The sequence below is a fragment of the Muntiacus reevesi genome, chromosome 12, assembly GCF_963930625.1.
Source record: "Muntiacus reevesi chromosome 12, mMunRee1.1, whole genome shotgun sequence".
Taxonomy (NCBI): Eukaryota; Metazoa; Chordata; class Mammalia; order Artiodactyla; family Cervidae; genus Muntiacus; species Muntiacus reevesi.
Genome location: NC_089260.1, coordinates 20,265,865 through 20,292,482, shown reverse-complemented (window position 1 = coordinate 20,292,482; position 26,618 = coordinate 20,265,865). Strand labels below are relative to the sequence as shown.

General features: G+C 33.6%; 1 protein-coding gene across 29 annotated transcripts in view; it reads right to left on the bottom strand.

The window, feature by feature from the left end:
- RIMS2 (regulating synaptic membrane exocytosis 2) overlaps positions 1 to 26,618 on the bottom strand; it is a 587,005-nt gene that overhangs the window by 116,224 nt on the left and 444,163 nt on the right. For 14 of the 29 annotated variants that reach the window (XM_065903241.1, XM_065903240.1, XM_065903265.1 and 11 more), the window contains one exon: positions 13,193 to 13,365. The exons of 14 other annotated variants lie outside the window; for them this stretch is intronic. In XM_065903241.1, the coding sequence (XP_065759313.1) occupies positions 13,193 to 13,365 (173 nt within the window). Of the gene's footprint in view, positions 1 to 12,024; positions 12,087 to 13,192; positions 13,366 to 26,618 lie in introns of those variants that run through there. One more of the 29 variants, XM_065903260.1, reaches the window with a different exon arrangement.

Below are 26,618 nucleotides of genomic sequence, written 5' to 3'. Positions count from 1 at the left end.
TGCAGATGATACCACTCTAAGGGCAGAAAATGAAGAGGAACTAAAGAGCCTCTTGATGAGGGTGAAAAAGGAGAGTGAAAAAGCTGGCGTGATTCTCAACATGAAAAAAAATTAAGATCATGGCATCTTTATAGAAAATAGAAGGGGGGAAAGTAGAAGCAGTGATAGATTTTCTTTTCTTGGTCTCCAAAATCACTGTAGATGGTGACTGCAGTCGCAAAATTTAAAAATGCTTATTCCTTGGAAGGAAAGCTATGGTAAACCTAGACAGCATATTAAAAAGCAGAGACATCATTTTGCAAACATCTGTATAGTTAAAGCTATGGTTTTTTCAGTAGTCATGTATGGATGTAAGAGTTGGACCATAAAGAAGGCTCAGTGCCAAAGAATTGATGCTTTTGAATTGTGGTGCTGGAGAAGACGCTTCAGTGTTTTAGACAGCAAGGAGATCAAACTCCAGTCAATCTTAAAGGAAATCAACCCAGAATGTTCATTGAAAGGACTGACGCTGAAGCTAAAGCTTCAATACTTTGGCCACTTGATGTGAAGACTCACTGGAAAAGACCCTGATGGTCTTTTCCTGATGGTGGGAAAGACTGAAGGCAAAAAGAGAAGGGGGCAGCAAAGGATGAGATGGTTAGATAGCATCACTGACTCAATGGATATGAATTCGAGCAAACTCTGGGAGATGATGAAGGACAGGGGAGCCTGGCGTGTTGCAGACTATGGGGTCACAGAGTCAGACACGACTTAGGGACTGAACAACAACTGGTGTATAGAAGGTGTTCAAAAATAGGTGCTGAATAAATGAAGACAATTTAAGGAATAAAATAATTTAAATTCCAAGACCACTAAAGGTCAAACTATGAAGCATATCTCATAACAATTTTCTAGAATCTCTACTACATTACTTTGTGAAATTTAATAAAATCTTTTTTATATTTCAGAAATTATTTTCTCTTATACAAAGCATAAGAAAGATCTACCTAATTTTGAATTGTCATCTGGCAAAGTGTTATAGAAAAGTTGCTATGAAATATGCAGATCTAAAAGCTAAAAAAAGTGAGATTTTATAAACTTACTTTTCATCTCCTATCCTTTTCTTTTTCAACCTCTATTATATAACAACTTCTTGTCATGTGCCAGGAACAGTGTCAAAAGCTTTAAGGACATAATTCCATTGAATTTTGATGGCAATTCTGCAAGAATATTATTATTACTACCCCTAGTATATGGGTGAAGAAAGTGTTTTTTTCTTGCCCAAGTTTATATTGTTAGGAACTGGCAGAACTAGGATTCAATCCAGTTTTGTGTGAATAAAGAGCTAAGTTTTAACCATCATTCTATATTATCTCTCATGTATATTTTTGGAGGACTTTATTATTACGTATCATAACACCAAAAATAAATTCTGGATGACGTTAAGTGACATTACGCTTACTGTGAGTCAGTGTAACATGGCACCAAGTTCCTTTTCACAACTTTGGAAAGCGGGCCATCTGAATCCCCAGTGTGCCAGACTGGAAGGCTATGTTTCTGCACACGACAGGTGCACCATGGAATTTGCACTCATACTCCATGATAAACAGAAACAGCAAAATAAAGTTGGTTAACTTAATTTGAAAAAGTTGGCTTAAAGCTCAACATTCAGGAAACGAAGATCATGGCATCTGGTCCCATCACTTCATGGCAAATAGATGGGGAAACAGTGGAAACAGTGGCAGACTTTATTTTTCTGGGCTCCAAAATCACTGTGGATGGTGATTGCAGCCATGAAATTAAAAGACGCTTACTCCCTGGAAGGAAAGTTATGACCAACGTAGACAGCATGTTAAAAAGCAGAGACATTACTTTGCTGACAAAGGTCCATCTAGTCAAAGTTATGGTTTTTCCAGTAGTCATGTATGGATATGAGAGTTGGACTATAAAGAAAGCTGAGTGCCGAAGAATTGATGCTTTTCAACTGTGGTGTTGGAGAAGACTCCTGAGAGTCCTTGGACTGCAAGGAGATCCAACCAGTCCATCCTAAAGGAAATCAGTCCTTAATATTCATTGGAAGGACTGATTCTGAAGCTGAAACTCCAATACTTCGGCCACCTGATGGGAAGAACTGACTCATTTGAAAAGACCCTGATGCTGGGAAAGATTGAAGGTGGGAGGAGAAAGGGATTACAGAGGATGAGACGGTTGGATGCTATCACTGACTCTATGGGCATGAGTTTGAGTAAGCTCCGGGAACTGATGAGCCTGAAGTGCTGCAGTCCATGGGGTTGCAAAGAGCCAGATATGACTGAGCAACTGAACTGAACCATATATATAAAATAATGATTCTCATTCATCATATATCAAATCAGTAAACCAAACCACTAACTAAATCTTTTCACACTAGAATACACGTGTGTCATAAAACAAATTCCTCCGAAGTAAAAAACTCCACTGATTTCTGAAAGAAGTAAGTTTCTTTCCACTGAGGAAAAAAAGTGACTTCTTTGTCATTTTTGTCAAAGAAAGAGATGAGCATGTCGGATACTGAACATGCCAGAAGCACTGTGATAGCAGCTCTTCACACCTCAAAACTGTCACTGCTTTATTACGATCTCACTTATTCATACATTCATCCTAAAATTTTATTGAGTGCCTACAATGTGTGAGGGATTGTAGATTTTGAGAAGTAAGACAGCAAAAAGATAAAAATAATAAATACATATCCTTAAAGGGCTACCTAATGGTCAACAATGGTAGATTAAGTGGATACATAATTAACTATATCACAGGGCAAGAAAATGAGCACCCAGGAGAAGCTGTTACTGTAAAAAAGAATATTAGATAAATCATGAAGGGAGAGGAAAGATGGTGTCTCTTGGGTGAATCTGTACTTGACTTGGGTGTTAAAGGATGAGCAGGTACTTTACTCAGAAAAAGAAAGAAAGAAACTGAGCTTCAGACATCAGAAGCAATGTGAGCATACACACAAAGGAATTAAAGCAAGAGCCTGTAAAGAGAAGGTAAAAGAATGAAAAGCTGAAGTCAAGATAACACTAAACATTAAAGATTCAAATTTTGTCATTAAGGTTCTAAAGTCTCAGGCCAGGTGTTTGTGAATTTTCTTTTTTTGAATTTTGCTTCCTTAAGATTAGATTCATCCTTTCTATATGGAAAATCAGAATCTGAAATGAGGTCCTACTATGCAGTTCCACCCCATACTGATAAACTGGCATCTAACAGTAATACTAAACATGGGGATCCTTCGACTTCAAATTTGATCTTAATTTTGTTATTTCTATAAAAATCAAACTTCTATATGTTAAAACTGTTCATCCTGAGGTATATCTGTGGTTCTATTAAGAGTCATTGGTTAGAATGTTGCATTTAGTTTAGAATAACAATTGTGGATTAATTGTCCTTTTGGCTTGTAAAAATAAATATTGAATATGACAGAAACTACTGCAGCAGTCTTTTCTAATGCTTTTATTTTGTATGGTAGAAATCATTTCAATTTAATTATTTCTCTACTTTCACACTAAATTTATTTTACTCTCTAACATACAGCCTGTGGGGATAATATTTTAGAAATAAAGTTACAAATGTTAGAAATAAAAATGAGTTGAGTCCATTATAGCAGACAAGTCTGTATAAACATTATTTACCTATAATCAATAGTGGTGATGCCAGAAAATGAAAGTTTAATATGTAAATGAATGCCAATGTATATTTTAAATGTATAGAACCCTAAATTGCTATTCTAACCAGAACGAAATTAATTTATCAGTAAAGATGAATTTGGGTAAGTATCTCTGAATAAGATTTCCCATGTGATAATAGGATAGAGTAACCAGTTGCCACAGAAATACACATAACAGAAAATGCTAAAAATGATTATATACTACAAAGTCAATTAAATCGTGTACCTCTTAATATTTATGTAAGATGTAGGAGTAAATTTTAATTAACACAGATCTCCAATTTCATATCAAAGTACTGAGAGGTGGTATTTAATAGAACTCTTATGAGTTAGCTGTGAAGACCACTCTGAAAATATGGTGCCACCAGCAACAGAGCAAAAACCAGGTGGGACTGTTACAAAGCTATACCCTTACCACTTGTTCCCGGCCCTTTCCATTACCATCTTAACCTAAACCTGGGGCTTTCTTGAGAACTCTGCTTCCACTGAAATCTTCTCTAGTGAAAAATACTTATCCTTCTTCATAGGTTGTCATATTTCTATCGACTAGCTACTTAAGAAACATATTTCTCTTCTACTTTGAAGTTAAACTTTCTTTGTTAAACTTTCTTTTCTCTGATTTCTGGCCATGCTGACATATACCAACCGTTCTTTCCCTTTCCTTCTGTCATCTGATGACCTCGTGGTCACTGACTCATTCACTGACGTTTTTGAGCTGGCTTAGTTTTCTTTTCAATTCCCAAATTCTCATAACCATATCAAATATAAGTATTCATTAAGAAGTCCTATCAAATTGATTTGTAATTCCAAAACTCACATATCTCGTTACCTTCACTTTTATTCTTTTCACGCACTCTCCTACTCTCTCCAAAGCCTTATGTCTTAGAGTTTGTCAACTAGTGAAAATAGCTCTACCACCAAGATCATAAGTTTCAACAACACTCACTCAAATGCTTTTGTCTTAGAATTTGTTAACTAGTGAAAAGAGCTCCACCACAAGATCTTGAGTATCAACAACATGCTCTACCTGCCCAACACCCTAAACTTCCTTTTTGACTATAAGACCTACCTTTCTAATGCTTGGATTTTCTCTACATTTTCCTAGTCTCTAAGTTCCCATATGGACTTTTCCTCCCCTTTGTCTAACACTGACATTTACACAAGCACCCTCAGTTGCTTTCAACCGCTATTTTCCCAGAACTCCATCCATCAAAACTCCCACTCCTCCACAAATGCTACAATCTGAATTGTGTCTCCACACTTGGATGGGCTCAGTGCTGCTAGAAGAGATCACACTACTCTCCCACGCTGGTGTGTCTTGAAATTGCTGGTCTCCAACCCTCTAGATCTGCAGAACTATTCATCAACTTTTAAATTTGTCTTTAGTAAGCTACTTTCTCCTATTTTCTTCAGTGATTATTCCAAATCTTCAAATTAAATCTCAAATTCAACTTCTAAACCCTTATACTCTCGCTTATGTGTTTGAGAACATTAGGGCCAACAGGCAGTGACAACCAATTTCCCAACTCCCTGTCTCATAACTGATCTGTTTTATTATCTGTCCTTTTTTCTGGTTTGAGCCAACCCAGAGTCCACCTATGCTTCTAAACCAAACCCCTCCTCCATCTCCAGGTTCTACTCTAGGACCAGTGCCTTCCTGTCTTCAAATGCCCTTTCTCTTCATACCACATACATGTTCAAATCTCAGATTTCTCCCTTTTGGTGACCCAAAACAGAGACTGGGAAGTCACAGCATGCTCAGATTCCCACACAAGGAAATTTTCCTAAATTTTTATGAGAATAGCTTATTTACTTATTAACTGAGGGATCTATCTATGTATTTATCTAGAGATAGATAGAGAGACAGAGAGAGACAGACACAGAGAGGAGAGAATTATTTCAGAATTTTAGGCTAACAACTAAATTTATGTGAAAAGGAAAAATTTGAGGCTGCAAAAAAAAAAAAAAAAAAAGGAAGAAGAAAATTATCAGCTTTTCTTGAGAATAAACCTGTATGTCATTCATCTTCAGTATGCTGGTGATATTAAAAATGTATACAAGAATTTAAAAAAGAGAGAGATGAAGATTTTATTGAAAAGTAGTTTTTAAGGAGTATTGGAGTAAAAAACGAGACATACTTGACAAACTTAATCCTAAACAAAGTATCACCTGCATTTTATCACCAGTATACTCATAATATTTACTGAAGAAGAAACATAGATCTCTCTTTTTTTTTTTTTTTCAGAAACCTTCTGACCATATTTAAAGTATATTTACATACCATAAAATTCATACTTTAAAGGTATACAATTCACAAATAAACAACTTCAAAGAATCTGACTACTCATTTTTATGCTATTAGCATAACGAGCTCAGATTTAAAGGCTATTATTTTTAAAAGATAAGATTTTCCTGTTAAACTAATCTACTAAACTAACCTCCATAAGAGATAGTAGTGTAGATCATGGAAGTAGATATAGAGTTAGGGGGAAATGAAGTACTTCAGAGATAATTCAGTTTTAGGATAAATAAGACACGGTGACTGGAGGGAGGGAATTGTGCTCAGGGGAAGGACTAGTAAAGGGTGATGCTCAGGTTTCTGGTTGGGGCAGGCGTGAGGATGCTGCTGCCACATCCCGAGAGAGTACAAAATGGGGAGTGGGTTACTAGATGTGGTCGCCTGTTCCGTGAGAGGTATGCTGAATTCAATTATACATGCTGACTTTGGTACATCTCCAGGACAGATAAGAAGATGGCCAGAAGAGGACCGAACAGATCTGACAGATGAATAAGAAAGAGACCTAGGTTGGAAATAGAGATTTGGAAGCCATCAATACATAGATGCTACCGAAAGTCATGGAATAGAAAGCCCCATCAAGATAGAGCACCCAAAGGAAAGACGGCCTAGTATGGGAGTCTGGAAATTATCAAGGGGCAAAGAGAATGCTCCCAAAGAAGACAAAAGTGATCAGAAAGACGGATAGAAACCTAAAGGAGTGTACAATCACAAGAGTGCAGAGGAAAAAACATTTCAAGAAGAGAATGTAATGGGGTTGAATTGTAAAGGTTGAAAGGTTAGATACAATATTAAAACTGTTATGATTTAGCAGCATATACAATTTGAGAGTTTTTTAGAACAAAGTTATATAACACAATTGTAATAAAACAGGTATAAGGAAGCAGAGTCTCAAAAAAAAGGAAAAGTAAAAATGTCAGTTATTATAGGTAATGATTTTAGTACAATGTAGTTCAAGAAACTGATTAGAATGATCATGTCTTTGGCCATGAACTTGAACCTCCTGATAGACTAGATAAAGAAAACATACAGTGGGCTACATTCTTTTTCAGTGAAACAGATTCATCTATTCTTAAAGACAGCTACTCAAAATTTTAAAATAAAGTTTTACACAGACTATTCTAAAATGGATGAGTGGCACAGGAGACAACGCCCTCAGAAATGCTTTTAGAGCTAATGCACAATTGTACGTGGCTGTTTCTTTTAAAAACATTCCATGAGCATTTCTATTTAATATTGCAGTGATGGTTTCAGCCAGGTCAATTTGACAAGACAAAGAAACAAAAGGCATTCAGATCAGAAAGGAGGAAGTAAAATTATCTTTAGTCATAGATGACATGACCTCATATAGAACATCCTAAGGTATTAACTAAAAACTTTTACAGCTAATAAATGAATATAGCAGGGTTGTAGGTTTCAAGATCAAGTTATAAAAATAAATTGCATTTCTATATACTAGCAATGATTAGGCACAAGATGAATTTAATAATAATTCCACTTCAAAAATAAAATATTTGGAATAAATTTAACAAAAGTAGTACAAGGTATGTATCCTGAAAACTATGAAACATCACTGAAAGAAAGTAACATAAAGGGAACATCTTTGTGCTCATGGATTAGAAGACAACATTTTCTAAAATGGCAATAATCCCCAAATTGCTCTAATTAAACAATCCCAGTCAAAATCCTAGCTGCTTTTTTCCCCTTCGAAACTGACAAGCCAATCTCAGCATTCATGAGGATATATAAGCAACCCAAAAGAGAGGAAGGATAATATCATAATCACATGGTGGGCAGGTGTTTGTTTTTAAAATGCAAACTCCTGGGCCTTTACAGGATCAAAATTCTAAAAGTCATAATCAAGCAATTTTGGGGTGTTTTTTTAAAGTTCCCTTTTCACGCACAATCATAAAACAGAATAGATGTTGCCTGGGTGTGTAAGATTTTCAGTGGTATTAACTAGAAGATAGCTTCAATGAGAAGGGGAAACACAAGCCATCAATAATCTATCGACTGAACAGCATAATCCATCAGTACACCCTCTGGGAGAGTTAGCATTGAGACATACTTCCAGAAAACAACAAAAATTCAACCTGATCAATGAAGTATTACAAAACTAACCTAAATTTTGGAATCATCTGCTAGGTGAGAGAAACATATATTGAGCTGTTTGTTCTACTGGTGGTTAGAGAGACCCAATTATTTCTTGAATTCATGATAAAGACAAATCATTGGTATAACAGAAGATGCTTACTTTTCCTTTGCTGTGTAATATACTCATCTAAAAAATGAGAAGGAGTGTGAATAATTCATTCATTTATTTGACAAGTGAAAAAAGCCAGGCAAAGTGGCTAGGGACACGTAACAGAATCAGAATGAGAAAACAGGTATTTTAGATTCCTAATCCATAATTATTTTCATAAGACATACTGTTTCCCCTTTAAAGGTCAATAACATATGAGTAAGTATGTGTTAACATCAAGTTATATCACATAGTCAGGAAAATGTGTTACCACATTTTAACTCTGATCTGGAACTCTGATCTATAAGTTAGCAGTAGTAAATATTTCATTAACAATTATTCTGCTTGCCCTTTTAAAGACTATAAGAATTTCTTTTGCTAGATAATTTGGATGGCTTAAGACTCCTAAAAACAGTTATTCATGAATATTTTGAACTGATGCCATCTTTTTCCTTTGAAAACTTTTCCTACCTTAAGAATATTTTCTTCAGAAAGAGAAAATATACATACCACTTTTACACATGCCTGAGAACTCATTTTTTTTTTAAATTTTTGAAACTTTTAATTCATATTTTGGTCTTACAAATGATCATTTAAATTGACTCTTCTGTAAGCATGTAAAGCATAAAAATTTGCTAAATATCAGATAAATACAAATTCTCAAGGTTTTCTGTGTAGTCTTCATTAACATGAATCTTTGTGTGAATGTTTCACTTTTACCTCAGACCTTGAATCCGTTTTACAATAATGAAGCCATAAAGTTTTTACACAACTATAAACTATAACATTTCTATTAAAAGAAAGCTGAGTAATACAAAAATATGAGAAGATCTGAGGAGCAGGCAAACTGTTGAGGTTCAGGATATCTTATTTGGCTATCTACACAAATTTGTAGATAAATGAGTTTCTTGAACTACTTTTTCTTTGGTCTTATATGCCCAGAACAGAATCTGGAGGAATGGATGAGTAATTTGATCACAAAGCTATCAGTGTTGTTAGTTTTGACAATACTATACTTTTCAATATTTATTTTTCTATCTTCCACTGCAGATTTACTTAAGATCTACTTCTTATGCCAAATTCTTTCATCAAATATCCTTGTGAATTTATTTATGATTCTTGATGAAAATTTTTTGGATATGGAGCTATCCTTAAGCATCCATCCACGCAAGGCTAAGAAATTGCTTGACCTTCAGACTTAGAAATTTAGAACTGCTTGATTTCACTTTTATCCCCAGTTCAAAGTACACTGCCTGAGAAATTTTCTAAATTAACATTGGTTCACTGAATAATTTTTCATTACCTCTGGAAACTTTTTTCCGGGATAGCCTACCACATAGATATATGGTATATAATCAATAAGTGTAAATAGCTATAACATTTAAAGCATATCCAGGTACACAGACTGAGGAAAATATTTTAAATGGTAAATCAGATTTTCTAGAAATGATTGCTAGACAATCATTAATGATAGATGGATATTTAACCAGACCAATATACCTGTGTGGAAATACAAATAGCTAAATACGAATGTATTATCTACTAAGCTACTTTGAAAAATATTATATTCAAATATCTAGTGGATTTTAAAAAATTTACGCTTTGCTATTCATTTTCTACTTGTACATTCAAAAGACTTACTTTACTACGGTCACTATAACACAAACAATATAATTTTGTATCACAACGAGATTCCATCACTATAATGAAAATAGCAACTATAATGGATTTGGTTCATTGCAGTTATTGTGCTAATTTTAAATATACCAGTATTGCTATAGATATTAAACCCTGAAGTCAGAAATTTTTCTTTTACAAAACTTGGATTACAAGTAAATATCAGTGGTGTACTATAGAATGAGTACTTCCAATAATGTGGCACAAGCATACCAAGTTCTTTTTGTCATTTAAATAATCCATGATTACGTTCATCAACTACCAAAACAAAATGTTACTAGCAGTACTCAGACATATTTTCTCTTGGAATAAAGATTTCTCATTTTATTCTGAGATGTGAAAGCTAATTCAGGATCTTACGCTGCAAAAATTAATTAGTGACACCAACATTTTCTCACAAATAATTGCAGTTGATACTTTTTGCCATCTTATGGAATATATGTTCCCTAAAGACATCAGCCTGGCCCTGTGTAGTGTCCAGTTCTGCAAGTATTACATAGCTATATTTAAGCAGAGCACAGTGCTTTAAAAGACTCATTGCTAGGAATATACCATCCTTTTCTTTCCTGTATAAAATAATGTGCTTTTATCAAGAAGAAATTAATATTAAAAATCAAGAACTTAAAATTATAACTCCCAAACTTCTCCCCACCGAGCCAGATATGCTAACATAGACTTTGGCAACAGGCACACACCAAGGGTCTCATATGTTCTCCTTCACACAATTTAAAGAAAGGAAAACACAATAGAGGCCCTCATTTTGCTCTGCTTTTTAAAGAAAGGAAGCTCCGTGTCTCTTTCTAAGGAAATTTTGGAAAACTATTCTCTGTGAATTAATGATGAAATGACCCTATGCTAAATAAGTCAGAAAAATAGTCTTCATTAATAAAGCAATGTAAACAAAGAAAATAGACTTGAAATTACTAGTTTAGATTGGAATCACAAAATATGCCTAACTTAAAATTAACCTTTAGGTTTTGTGTCTGTTACATAGAAACCTTCATAGACCACAGATAGTTAAATATAGCAAACTGAGACAAAAAGTAAAGTGTCATAGAATTAGACCCCTGAATTGTATACCAAGGGGGTAAACATTTATTATTATTATCTTCTCATTAATTTTGAGTGAAGCATAAATTGAGATTGAATTTATATATAATAAAGCAAATTTTGGCTTGTAACTGGGTGTGCTTATTATGCCAACTTCATAAGAATACAAAATCAGATTCTGAATTGGCTACTACAAAACCAAATTTCCTCCAAACCATACATGCTTTGCAATTCTCAGTCTCAGAGAAACGTAGCTAGAGAACCTCATCTCCTCAGGCAGAAAGATGAGGTCTACTGTGTACTTATGCTGATGTGACTGTGAAAATGGATTCATCCTTACTAATGCATTATTGCATCATGAAAATGAAAACATACTTGGCTTTATGCCTTGCTGTTATGCTTTTTCCATTTTCCCCCTGTTCAAAGTTCCTTCTCTGGCAGTTTTCTAGCCAAATGAATTTCTAACCCAACATGTTTGCCTTCTAACAAGCCCTGAGGCCCGCTATCCTTTCTTTTGAAAGCATCAAAGAACACTGTTCTTCACAATCTTCGCAGAAATTAAAACTGCACTAGAAGCCACCAGAAAACTATAAGACAAAGGGCTTGCTTTTTTCTTTATTCGAGGACAGAATAAAGCTTACTTTTTGCTACCTATTTTGCCACTCATTTTAAAAGTTCATTTCTAGTGTATAATATTTCTTGTAATGCAGGCTACACTTTCCCAGCCCCTTCAGAACCTCATTTTAAAGATTTTTGACTCTACAAATTGGGAAGATATACAGTAATTCACACTAAAAAAAAAAAAAAAAAAAAAAGGAAAGGGAAATTTACTTTAGATTTACCTAGTCAAAAAGAATTTAAAAACCCAATTAAATCATACTCAAAGCTAGTGTATACAAATTGAAGACTGGTTAATAAATCAATCTGTTGGATAGTAACTTGTCAACACATTAATTAGTTGTATTAGAAGCTAAATAGATAAAATGCAAGAAAATAAACCAAATGCAAATGGCAAAATAGGGGTAGAAGAAAGGCTATAGCTAATGGGAAATGTCTACAAAAATAAGCAAATTTTACCTGTCATCATCTTGCGAGAACTGCTTTTGCAAATCCTCTTTATTCCACTGTTCTTTTTCTTTCCCTGGCTCAGGTGTATCTGGTGCTCTTTCCTCCTTTCCCGATTCTCTGTTTTCCTCCTTATTACACATGTTTGTACTGTCTTTCCCTTTCTCTTTCTCCTTAGTTCTTTCCTCCTTCACCTCTTCCTCCGCATGAACTATCTCTTCATGCTCATCCCCTTGTTTCCCTCCCTCTTCTAGTCCCTTCGGCCTTTTGAAAGCAACACAAATTGAAGGCATGCAAGCAAACACAAAAAAGAAAGAAAATGTTAAGAAAAAAAATACATACTAAATTAAATAGAAAAGTAATGAAAATTACTAAAACATAGAAAAAAATTACATCTTTTAAACAATGAAAACTTTTTTTCCAGTGTATAACAGAGAAGCACTATGTAAGCAACAGTTAAATCAAAATTGCTTTTTTTAAGCTGTGTTTTCCTGTTATGTTACAAAGTTACCTGGAAAAAAGTTGTGGTCTCCCCATTACTGATTTTTGTTTTGTTTTGATCCAACAGGAGTTAAAAAAAAAAAAAAACACAACTAATTTACCTTAGGTGCCCATAAGGTCTATGGATGAGGTGATAAATGAAAATTATACTAACATACATTTATAAATTTTTTGGAGAAACTTCCATGCATTTATAAAAGTTTCAGGAGGACAAGAGAGCATCCTACTAAAAAAGTAATGTTGTGTTTTCTTAATCATTGAAATGTGTTCGTCTAGGAAAAAACACCTTCCAATATGATTTTTCATATTCCTTAGAATGTTAAAAACATTCAAGTCTTCATTTAACCATCCCTTTAATCTCAGTAAAAATACAACAGCAGAATTACTGTTTCAATAACAAACATGAAAAATAGCTAATGATACTATTTCAAATAATCTAGTAAGAAAATTATTATAAGTTCTATGAAACTTTTCTTTTTTTTTTTTCTATGAAACTTTTCTGTGCAAAAAAGTATGAAATGTAGACCAAAATAGAATAAAAAGTAATCACAGAAGTTGTTTATTGTCTTCATGATATATATTAACCATTTAGAAGGAAAGGATTTTACATTTATCCAAAGAAAAATAGAGATATTCTAAAACATATTTAGAATTTCCTCCTTAAGGTCCCCCTGCTCACCTGATTTTCTTGTTTCCTCTGGGCCGCTCTGATTGGACAGACATGTAGCTTGTGCTGCTGAAACGAGAAGCACTACTAGTCCTGGAAACCGCAGATATATCACTTACGTCACTGTCCGAAGATTTAGTGGAAATATTATCTGCCCCTCTATGAGGATCCCATCCTGATCGATACTGTTAACACAGATTGACAAACACGCAGAAGTTGTCAGTATTACCACACAAAGCAATTATTCGCTTCTCCTATTTCAGCACTTTAATTGTCCACAGAGGATACTGCAAAACCCCACTCAGTTGCATATAAAACAAAAGTGAATGGCAATTATCCTAAAAGAAAAATTCAATTTATATGAAACCCTTGTTTTCAGCAAAGTCAATTACAGCATTTTCACCACACCCCAATGAAGGCCATTAAAACAGTTTCACAAGAGCAATGGCCTTAGGGAAGAACATTTAGGTAAAATCTGGGAAATAAATATTTGGCTTAATATTAGGAAGCAAATTTTTTAAAATTTTTGAATAAAATTTTTTTTAAAGCATGATGAAGTTGCCACTGTAACTTATGAAAACCAATTTTAGTAGCATAAATTTTCTCTTAAATCCATTATGCTTCAGTGAAAACCTAGAGGTAATACAAAATCTAATTATTAAAACACTAACTTTTTAAAGAAAGGCCAAGAGAAAAGAGAAAGTTTAATTTTTGAGTGGTTGCTGGAATTTTGATGAATCCTAGAAACGCTAGAAAAAGTCATTATTATTTATGATAATTCAAACTTCCTGAAATTGAAATAATCAGATGATTATCTGGCACAGCCAGGGTACAGGGTGTTCAAATATTCTGGTAAACTGAAAACCATCATAGAGGCTTTATGTTGATGACATATGGAATGTAAAAAAAGGATAGATTTTGAAGTCTTGAAAACCTGGAGTAAGGAAAACTATTACTAGCTGGGTAAACTTGAGCAAATTATTCCACCTTTAAGATCCTGTTTATAAAATAATAGGGAAAATAATATCTTCCTTGCAGCATTGTTTTGATCCTTGCAGCATTGTTTTGAAAATCAGAAATAATACATGCCTGGTATATGGCATAATATAAAATAATGCAGCCAGTATTATTACTGTACCATTACTACCTGATGGCTATTATTGGGCTAAGAGACTATCTGCTAATGGATTTTTCTTTGTTAATATCTACTTAAACATAATGGTAAAAATTCTTACCTGGTGAATTTCATAATGGAAATTTTTTAAATCATAGATAGTGGCAAATTTAACAAATCATTATAACGATGATTATCTTATGCAAACCATTTACTGTGACTTGAATAATCGTTACCTAATAAATAATCCTATATGAGTAACAATTCACTGAAAAAATTAGCTAGATAAAAATATTTTGGTAAAGCAAGTTGAATGGCAATAGTGTATAGCATAAACATTAATTAGATCAATTCAAATGATCTGTTTCTCCCCCTCAACACTCCTCATCTCTCCCAGTATTCTGTTAAATATTTTTGAGTTAATAACTGATTCATTTCTAAAGGTAAAATATAAGATTGTTTCGAAGGTCCACAAAATGTTATAATCAAATCCTTTATCTGAAATACATAAATTAGGTGAAATATGGCCTTTCTAAATCCACTCTAACTTTTGACTTTGTTGGAATTCTTGATTATAAAAAAATAGAATAAAATTCCTTAAAAAATCATTGCCTTTTCCCCAGGAAATATCTATGTAAATAGGACTATTATATTTGATTTTAAAAGAAAGACTATTTATTCACAGTGCATTTATTTAGAGAGCATTCAGTCCATGATATTGTTTTTTCAAACTGAAGTCATTTTAAAACAATGAAAAAAATTTACTTTAAATGACAATGTTTTCGTTATTGCCCAGAATAGCATTTCAATGGATGGATCCAACATTATCTATGTAAGCCAGTGTATTAAAAATAAATATATATACACACATCCACACACAAATAACCAGTATATACTGGTTAGCATAGATAATGCTGGATACACACATATATGGATTTTTTCCATGAAATTTATTAAAAGTAAATTTGATCTCAAATGAGAGTATTTCATTTTCTTTATATATTTTTGAGATACTTCATATATATTAAAAATGGACAATAAGAGACTTTTCAATATTATTAAATTGCTCAATGGATACTATATTGTATTGGTGGAACTTTATCTTTCTTATTCTTTTTATCTTTCTTATTCTTATAATTTATAATAAAAAAAGGAGCATATTGCTATTTATATCTTTTAAAATAATTTATCATTGAATAGAAAAGCAATTTTTTTATTTGTTTTTACTTATGGGATTATTATATTATCTAAATTCAAATGATAAGCCATATTTTTAACTCAAGAAGTACTAAGGGTAAATGTAATCATTAACAGCACATGCTCTGGAATGACACTGAATTACTGGTATGAATCCTGGTTACATAAATTATTAGGTTTGTGATCCTGGGCCAACTGCATTTATGAGTTCCAGTTTTTTATTTGTTAAAATATGGAGAACAATCATACCCAATTCCCAGGTTCGCTGCAAGGATGAAATAAGATAATGCACATAACGCACTTTGCACAACATTGGACACCTAAGAAGTGTTTAATAAATGACAGATGATGACAATGATGATGATTACATAGCAGCTGAATCCTGGCTTAATATCAATTCCAGGAATATATTTACCAAAAGAAACATCAGGTAAAATACCCAACAGGAAGTTTATTATTTTAAAACTGCTCTAAACTACAATAAAAATTTAATTATTTCTATGTATAAGAGATTCATTTCAGAAAACATATTTATACAGCAAATGAAATAATAAACCAAATGTTCTGATTGACTCTTGGTATGTCCTTAGGCCTTACCTTTCCCATTTGGCTGGGTCACTTATATCGCATCTCCTCACAGGGAACTGCTAATTCTCAATCTTAGTATATGAATCCTGACTGCTTATCTGACTTTTATATTTTAGTAGTTAGGATTCTGACTTTGCACATTCTAGCCTTTGTCTCTTTAGGTCATCAAGGCTTTTGATCCTGATGCCATGATTCATAGGTACAGACAGGCTAGCCAAAGGCTTGAGAACTTTTTTTCTTAAACACATATGGTATACACAGCACATATCTTTGGCTAAGACCTCTCAGATAATTTAGTTTGCTGAGCTAAAATTTTGGATAAGCAAAATTTAAAGAAAGATAATATTCCACATACTACAGTTTTATGCCTTTATATAATTCATCAGAAGCTACCTTTTGTTATAGGTGTGTGTCTATTCATATTTAATTTTCAAAACTTCTATTAGAATATAAGCTCTGAAAAGCCAGAATAATACCCTCCTTATCTTTGTAACTCTCTTAGCAACTAAGAGTCAAAGATTTCATAAAGATTTCATTAATTTAAAATCTAAGGTTTAGTTTTTTTCACCAGTAAAATAAGGATAAATCTCATTTTAGGAGTTCTTGTGAGGGGTAAGAGAAATAACATATTCAAAATACCCAATAGCATGCTTAGCACACAGCAGTTGTTTACTTCCAGCACCTAAAGCAGCAGGTCTAAATGAAAAGACACTGAATGGATTAGTTTAAGTAAAGAAAGATTACAAATTAGCTAAAAGCTCTAGTTTGATGATGACTTTGCTGCCTCCACAAGGCCTGCACCAAGTGCATTTCTCTATTTTTAGCAACTGAGCATGTTTATCTTTGGGATATAGCTCAAGTTCCTATTACAAATAGGCACATGATAAACAGAATAAGAAATCTGGAAAGTAAGAAATAATAGAAAAATGTATAAGTAAAACTTCAGAAGGACATATTTTGAATACATTTAGAACATAACATCTTATGTATACAATTCCCCAAAACACTCAAATCAAAGTAATAATTGACCTACCAGGGGAGTTTACTTTTAAAGTCATTCAATCTTTTTGCTTTTCCAAAAGAATGATAAATGAAAGTTATACAATTTATATAATTTAACAGTGAGACAGAAGCAGCCAAACTATTACACCAAGGTAATGAGTTACAACTGTGAATAAGTTCCTTTAGGAAATGGTTGGTATTGCTTTGGCACTATACAATAAATAATGTTTTAAATGATTAGCATGTATTAGTTTACAGCTGACAGATGAAAAATAGATGATGTGCTCATCATTATCTTTAATGGAACAAAAACAAGGAAGGTTTACTGCATAGGATTACAGGATCTCAGTTGAAAACTGTGCTGAATGGAGATCATTAAAGTCTTGGACTACAGTGAAGAAGCTTTTCCCGACAACATTTTGATGTTTTGTACAGTACTATTAAGTAGATCATAAACTAGAAAAATTTACAGGAAATTATTATTCTCCAGGATGTTCCAGACTCTAGAGTTCTTAAGTGGCCTGGAAAAGTTAATGTTCTCCCTATTTATCTAAATCAGTGGAAAGTAACAGAATATCAGCAGAGCTCTACTGCAAGGAAAGTTATTATCAAATTTTTATAATAATGTTCCTGAGAAAAAAAATTCAAATTTCTAAGATAAAATTTTCATTTTCTCCAGTATATTCAAGTTATTAAATTAGTAATTTCCTTGTTTGATTTCTCTGTAGCATCTCAGCAACTCATGTCATTTGAGTTTTGCATACGAACTTCTATGAGAGTTCCTGCTTGTCTTCAATTTATTGAATCTCACCATAAAACTATAATCTGTTGTCTAAAACTCTAGTCTGAGAATTGGTTATGGAAAAATAGTGGGAAACTAGAAAGTCCAAGCTTGAAGAAAAATGTTTTAGGCCATCAGGAAGTATTTGGAGGAATATTCATATCATATTCAGAGATAAAACATGAATAGGTCAAATGGTAGGGAAAAATTGGGGTAAACAAAATCTTTGAAAGAGAAGAGAGAAGCTGAAGTTCTAGGCAGGGCTCTTGATACTGGCTGGGGGATCTAGAGGACCCGAGAACACAGTAAAGGAACTCTTGGCAGTGTGGTAAATTAAACAATCACAAGAATAAGAAAATGCTCTTATTTGCATCACCTTATTTTCATTTCATGTAATAATTCAAACAGAGTGGATGCTGTCTTTTGTTAGTACCACACCTGTAGGTACTCTCTTTTTAAGGAACTATTTCCAGATGTTCTCTTCTCTGTCCTAAGTTCTTATCTCTAGCCAAAGTTCTTATCATTGTCTTATTTGAATGTTGCACTGTGCAAAAATCAGTCAATAGATCATTTTGTTTAGATAGGACTCCTAAAGAAGGTATGTATGATAAATCCTCTGCTTTGGAGGGAGGAGACAATGAGGAAGGGCCAGAGAAAACTGAGGAATAATTTAAAATTTAGCTTTGTAAACAGTATCCTGCAAATGAAATCCCAGCTAGAAAACTCTTAATTTCTTCCAAGAGAATTGATCATTGTGTTGAGTGTTCCTAAACTACTTAATTCATGCCTTTCTTATGCTTTTATCACATCTCTTTCTCCGTGTCTCTGTCTCTTTCTTACTATCTATCTACCTTCTACCTATCATTTTTTCTTGCTAGATTATAAATTCCTTGAGGATAATTACTGCCATATTTATTTTAGTATTCCCATCATCTAGATCAGTAATGCCTAACTAGGAACTCAACGAATTTTTAATGAGTAGAAGTGAGTGGAATGGTTGTTTTATCTGGGTTATATCCTGAGGTATTGTCTCCAGTATAAGGTATCATATTGGAGTATAAAGTGAAAAAGTCAAAGTGTTAGTTGTTCAGTCATGTCCGACTCTTTGTGTCCCCATGTACTGTAGCCCACTAGGCTCCTTTGTCCATGGGATTCTCCAGGCAAGAATACTGGAGTGAGTTGCTATTCCCTTCTCCAGGGGATCTTCCTGACCCAGGGATCAAACCCGAGTCTTCTGCATTGCAGGCAGATTCTTTACCATCTGAGCTATCAGGGAAGCCCAAGTCAGAGTATAAACTACTGTAATGAGAGCTGAATAGAGTTCAGGCAGTTAATCCTTTCATTCTCTGTAATGGGTGTAGATAGGAAGTGGTGTGCTGATACATGTGTAACAATCAGCTATCCAAAAGGGAAATATTCTGATTTACAGAGTTTGCTGATTTCTGAACAACAAATACTCCCACTATGGCTGATTTCCCCAGGTGGCGCTAGTGGCTAAAAACCTGCCTGGTGATGCAGGAGACTTAAGAAACACGTGTTTGATCCCTGGGTCGGGAAGATCCCCTGGGGAAGGGCACGGCAACCCCCTTCAGTATTCTTGCCTGGAGAATCCTATGGACAGAGGAGCCTGGAGGGCTACAGTCCCTGGGGTCACAGAGTCAGACATGATTAAAGTGACTTAGCAGGCATGACTGATTTCAAGTTACCAACCAAGTGGTGACTGAATGAGAGGTTGGTGCATACCACCAGGGATGGGGGTTAGAAATAAATGTACTTTGTAGGACTCTCAAAGACATGTTAGGAGACAAGAAGTAAAGGGCAATAACATATCATATCTGCAAATTACTCATCTTGTGAAAGATGGAATAAGAATAGCTTAAGGTAAAGAAACAGTTGTGGACAGAGTAGCCATTAGCTTGGAGGCCAAGACTTACTAAAGAGCCATACTCTTGGTCTGAAGGAACCTGATAAGTTTCTCGGAGAATTTGTAGAGGAATAATTAACACTAGTAGTCATGATGACTTTCCCAAAGACTTGGCTCTGTGAGAATTCTGTATCGGTTAGGAATCAGTGTTTCCTTGAGAAACCTCATCCTGTGTTTACTTCATTGATTCCTCACAATTTTCAGAGATGGAAACGCTAGCTCTGCGATGAAATCCAGGTTTGGAAACCTTACGTGGCTGCAGAGCTTGTGCTCTTGCCTTTAACAGATGCATTAACCATTTTCTTTCTCAGGATCCGTAACCCTTCCCCCATTCTAACCTATTATTTATTAGAACTGTTCTCAAAAACAGATATCAAAAATATCCTAACTATCAGCCAGGAGTGTCTCTTTAGTTTTCTTTGTTTTTGATTTTGCTATTACATCCAATGCTGTTAAAGTCCATTCCTCTCCCTTCCTGAAGCTTTTCCATAATGGCTTCTCAAATAATGTCACTCATGGCTTCTCCCCTTTCTCTCTATTCATTCTTAATACCTTTTGCTGGCTTCACTTTCTCTTACTTGATTTTAAATTACACTTTCCCAAGATGTCAATCTTCAGCCTTCTTTTCACTGTATATATTCCCAAAGAAAGATATAATCCATTATCTACTCATGTAATGATTAAAAATCTTTATCTTTTACCTTGCACGTCTCTCCCAGGCTTCAGACCTGTATTTCCAGATGCTAAAAGGACATTTCCCATATGTTGTTTTGTAGGTACATCAAATTCAATGTGGCCAAAACCAAATTTATTCCCTTTCACCCCTAACCAGCTTTTCTTGTATCTTTCATATATTCCCTCCATTATTTAATGGGCTCAATAACCAACTAAAACCTAGAAATCTTGTGAGTTATCTTTGACTTCTCTTTTTCCAATATTCCCCATTCCAATAAATCAAGAAATACCAGTCATTTAATGTAAACGAATGTCTTGATATTTATCTACTTGGGGCTAATGAATGGATCCTTGTCTTTTTTTTAAAATTTGCTTATTTTTAATTGGAGGATAATTGCTTTATAATGTTGAATTGGTTTCTGTCACACGAATCAGCCAAGGTATACACATGCCTCCTCCCACGCCTTGAACCTCCCTCCCACCTCCAGCTCCTCTAGGTTCTCACAGCACCAGGTTTGAGCTCCCTGCATCACACAGCAAATTCCTACTGGCTATCTATTTTACATATGGTAACGTATCTGCCCTCAGATTAGAAGCTTGTAAGATCTAGCTAGAATTAATAAATAATCATAAGGAAACTCTTCTTAGCCATTAGAATTTTGATATCTGTCCTTTGTAAATATCTTTAAATATTACATGACATTATAAAATTTTTGGAGAATATTTATGTATTTTATTAGGACACAGGATGGAGATATTACAGATACTGTAATCTGTAACATTCCCAAAATTGTAACAGAAATAAGACATGAGAATGTAGCAGTAGGATAATGAATCTGGGAATCTGTAGCAGGAAGAAAAATTTTTTTAAAAGTAATGGATTGAAGATATGAAGCAGGGTTCCTTTTCAAATATTAATTAGGTCCTATCAGGGAGGGAAGTGGGAGACATAAATTGGGAAACTGGGATATATGTATAAACACGACTATATAGAATATATAATTAATAGTCTATTGAATAATACAAGAAACTCTATTTAATACTCTGTAATGATCTATATGGGAACGGAATCTTTAAAAAAAAGTGTATATATGTGTACATATAACTCACTTTGCTACACAGCAGAAACTAACATAACACTGTAAATCAACTATAAAAGAAAAAAAAGTAAGTAATAAAGTAATTCAAGGTATTTGCATTTTAAGAGAATCAGACTAAGTAATAGCCTGAATAGTACTGAAAAACCTAAAAGGGTTTGATAATTGCCTTGACTCATCAAATTTAGGCATAGGGCAGATATAATTGCATTCTGTTGAAAATCTGGAAGAGGCCCACTACCCATATTTTTTTCTGTGAGAAGATAGCAAAGGATCACTTGGGTTTGGATGAAGATCATTTTGGATGCAGTCAACAATCAAACATGGGAAGGAATAACAATTATGTCTAGCTTGGACTATACCAATAGTCTCTGACTGGGACTCCTTATCTTTAACAAGGAATTAAATGGATCCTTTTCAAATCTGTCATAATTATACCATCAGAGTTATATGCAAAAAACACAAGTTTGTTCATATTTGTGAGTTTTTCAAAAATCTTCAAAGACCATAATTGTAAAGGAGAATATTTTAGATTTTTAACTGAGAGATTTAAAGCTCTCCACAATCTGGCCCCAGGCAATTTTTCCATTCTTACCTTCTAATATGTATCCCACTTTGTTTAATATTTCTATTCTAAAGAACTACTAGCTGTCCCTTAAACATAGCTTGTGCTTATATGCTTTCGTTATAACTTTGCTTAAGGACATGTCTGTCCTCCACCTCATATATATTCTGTAATGTATTCCCAGATTTCTTTAAGCCAAATGAATATTTCTCTTTTTATTCTTCTCTTGCAAGGTTTACGTTTATTATATTACTTAATATAACCTATTTTGTATGAGTACTACCTATGTACATTTGTTTCCCTGATGTGATTATGAACTCTTAGATGGGAAGGACTACCCCTGCCTGCCTTTGCCTTTGGAGCAGAAAATGGCAACCCACTCCAGTATTCTTGCCTGGAAAATCCCATGGACAGAGGAGCTTGGAGGGTTACAGTCCATGGGGTCACAAAGGGTCAGACACAACTGAGTGACTGAGCACACACACATGCCTCTGCCTTTTCGCCCACCCTCTTTCTATTTGTTTCATCTTCTCTCTTCTGTTTTTCATTTTTTTCCTCCCTTTTTCCCTTCCTTCCATTACTCCTTCCTCCTTCACTGGTCCTCCATTTAAAAAAAATTATTATTTACTTGTTTCTCTGATAATTTTTTCTTTTAATGTTGTAAAACCAGAATTCAGACTTATAGCTGACCAGCTTCAGAAACACCCCAGGTATGCAGTTCAGTAACAGGAAAGAGAAAGTTACTAAATGTCCCTTGAGATCACAAAACATGTTCAGACATAAAAAAGAGGACTCACACAACCATACTTTAAGAAAAAAAGAGCTCAAGAAAGGTATTTGGTATTAAAAACATACTTTAAGTTATTCACTCATCACTGATTCATTCAGAAAAATAACAATATTTTAAAGCTCAAAGTGACCTCAGAGAAGATGTAATGTACTTTCCTCATTTTATAGATGAGAAAATTTAGAGACCAAGAAGTTAAATGAATTGACTAAGCTCATAAAACTGGTTAGTATTAGAATTTCTATTTTCATTAAAAAAAAATTTTGTGAACTACAATTTCACTACAAGGCAAGTATATTCAGAATCGAACCACTTAAAAAAATTCACATACTGTTTTCTTCTGTAAGTATATACTTTAAAATAAAGATCTTCTTTTCTGAAATTTTGAGAACTATATAAAATGACATGTAAAGCCAGAATACAAAGCCAGCATGGAAATACTACAACACTTATAATTTATGTACTTATAACTGTACTTGGATGAATTTTAAACAAGTTAAACTTTTAAAGAATAAAAAAACCACACAAACATATTTTATGTCATATTGAAATAACATCTTCACATTCCATTGAAAATCCAGATAATTTTGGTTTTCTTGGGCAAAAACTGAAAATGGGCTTAAGAAATAACTTGTTCTTATGTGACTGGACCCTGAAGACTGTTAACCTTGAAGTGAATATGCCTAGTCATGAAAACGACCTGAAAAGGGCCAATCATAAAACCACAGACATTTTCTCTGCTAGCACAAAAGTTATATTAAACTGGTGGGTAATGTTCTATCCATCAGAATGGAGTTCAACTGTCAGGTTTTTTTATTACTCCCATCTCATCTGTTATAATAAATAATAAGAATAGCTACCATTATGGGCATTCACACATGCCAGGATGAATTCTGTATACTTTTACATATAATATTTCTACCTCATAAAATTATCACCAGCCAAAAGTTCCTTCTTTCATATCAGTTATGTTCCAAGGTTAGTTACATTATTTTCAGACTGGAGTATCATTATATAATCTTCAAAACTGATGAAATGGAAATTATCAAAATTCCGTGCTTAGGAAAACATTAGTAAATTAATTTTGCTAATAAATAATACCTGTAATCCTCACAACTGATGAAAAATTACAACTAATTTTTGTGCTCATGAAGAAAATTTTTATATAATAAAGTTATACATATGTTCAAATTATAATTAGCCAGATTAAACTGATATTAAAGATATGGAGGTCTGCTGCCCTAGCTGACTGAGTGCCTTAATTGAGTAAACATTTTAAGTCTCACTTCAAACTTAGTTATAATTTATTTCATGTGAAGTATGAGATAAAAACATTACACACATAACTTTATTCTTTAAATCATAATTTTTACACCATAAGTTAGTTAAAAATTTCAATCATTTGTGAGAATACATTAAGTAAAGAGCCTGACACTGATCAGAGATTACTGAATCAATAAAGGAGACAACAGTAGGCAAAGAAAATGAAATATAAAACAATCTAGTTCAAATCTAATTTTGAAGATTAGGCTACGAGATTAAATGGTTTGCTTAGTTAGTGAGGAAGTTGCCTAAAACCCATGTGTTAGTACCTAATGATCTTTTTTCTATGCAGCCTCAAAGTACCTTGTATTTGTGCAGCACTTACAGATAACAAGGTTCCCTAGTTTGTACACTTGGGTTGTGAAGAACTCTTGGGCAATTTACCCAAAGTCTTAGCGCATAACTAGTAGAATCAAAATTAGAACCCTAGTCTTCCAAATTTTTTTGAGTATTCTTTTTACTATGATTAACTCTAGACAGAAATCAATAATCATATATCCATTAGAAAATTTGTTTTTGACTCTTAGGTAAGAACCTACCCACACTCTCTCCAGAAATTTGTTTCTTGTCCCTAATTGTCCGTGGAGAGTCTACAAATATATATCTGAATAAACTATATATCCATTCTCAAGAAGTGTATAGTCTAATAAAAAGGGCCGAAGAAAGCACCATATAAGACAGGATATATGTATTTTAGGAAGTGATAAATGCCATGGTTGGTTCATAAGGTTATATGTTTTCATATCTCTGTTGTTTTGAATATTCTTCTACTTGTAATTTTTATATGACTGTACTTAACCCTTTTAAAGTATATGAAATTTGAGTTGTAAAGAATGTTTTTGCCCTATTTATCACATTTCCCTTTTCCCTTATTTCCCTTATCCTCCTTGACTATATAAAGCAAGATCTCTCACCCCTTGGTGACCTGTATCTTTCATCCCTTGTATCCCCTGTAGGGCGTCCTAGTTGTTAGCAAGCCAGCAACCCTGGAGGTCTTATGAAAGCAAAGGTGAATGCATAAATTTCTATTTTTGCTGAAGGTAAAAGAAAAATGTTTCCCTCTTGTGTTCTTTGGAAATATACTGAAAGAAATTATGCTCTTGGCAACAGCAGCTATTGTCCACAGGTTGACCCTTTTACCAGCAAGTAGCCAGATGCAATTTATTTAAAATTCTTTCTATATTTACTAAAAAAGAGAGAAATAAATTACAATTCCTTCTGTAATCTTGCAGTGTTCTTTAACACATAAGTTGGTTCTACTCATATCAAATGACTTCATAATTAAAAAAAAAAAAATCTATTTTATATTTCCTGGCCTGACATGTGATTATACAGTAGGGGGTAGCAATTCACAAATAAAATGCAAAGAAAGAGGATACATGTGTGAATGTCTGCGCCTCAGAAAACATTTAAAATTTAAATGTGGTCTTATAACTAAGGAAAATAATTTATAAAATGAACTTGCAAACAGAGTATTTCATATCCTGGGATGTGAGACGGTAGTTGGAAAAACAGAGAACAGTGAACACAATTTTAAGAAATCAAAAAGTCTGAAACAAAAATAGCTATAGTTTGTTGCCTAAAAATTCATGTTTATGTTACAATGAAATATGCTTTCATAATGCATTAAGGTAGTAAACTAAATATTATTAACTACTTTGTAGAGATATATTGTAACTAAACTGTGTATCCTCAAAATTCATATGCTGTAGTGCTAACTTCTAGTATCTCAGAATGTGACTGTTTTGGAGATAAAACCTTTAAAGAAGTGATTAAGGTAAATGAAGTCACACTGGTAGGCCTTAATCCAGTATGACTGAAACATAGACACAACAGAGGGATGGCCATATGAGGACATAGCAAGAGGGTGGTCATCCCCATGCCAAAGAGAAATATCTTGAAAGAAATCAAACCTGCCAGTACTTTAGTCTTGGACTTCCAGTCTCCAGACTGTGAAAAAATTAATTTCTGTTGTCTAGGCAACTGTGACATTTTGTTATGGCAGCTCTAGCAAATTAATATAAATGTAAAGAAAAAGAAACTTAAAGTTATAAACTTTTACATTCAAAGATTATTCACAGATAAAAATATAAAATTTATAAAATTCTACTATTAAATTTTTAACTGTAGGTCTGTTACATAAAGTGAGGTATACTGGTACCTGTGAGATCAGGAAGAAATAAATAGTCATTACTTCCATCAGTTAAAATATGGAGGAGAGAAATTTTCCTTTGGCTCAGGGCTTTAAGGATGTGTATGTATAGGCATGTATGCAGAATCAAATTATCTGTAAATGTAATTTTATCTCTCTATTTTTAAAGTTGAAGTACATTCCAGCTGGCTAAAGAGTAAACATGACAAGAATAATAATCTGAGGCAGATCAA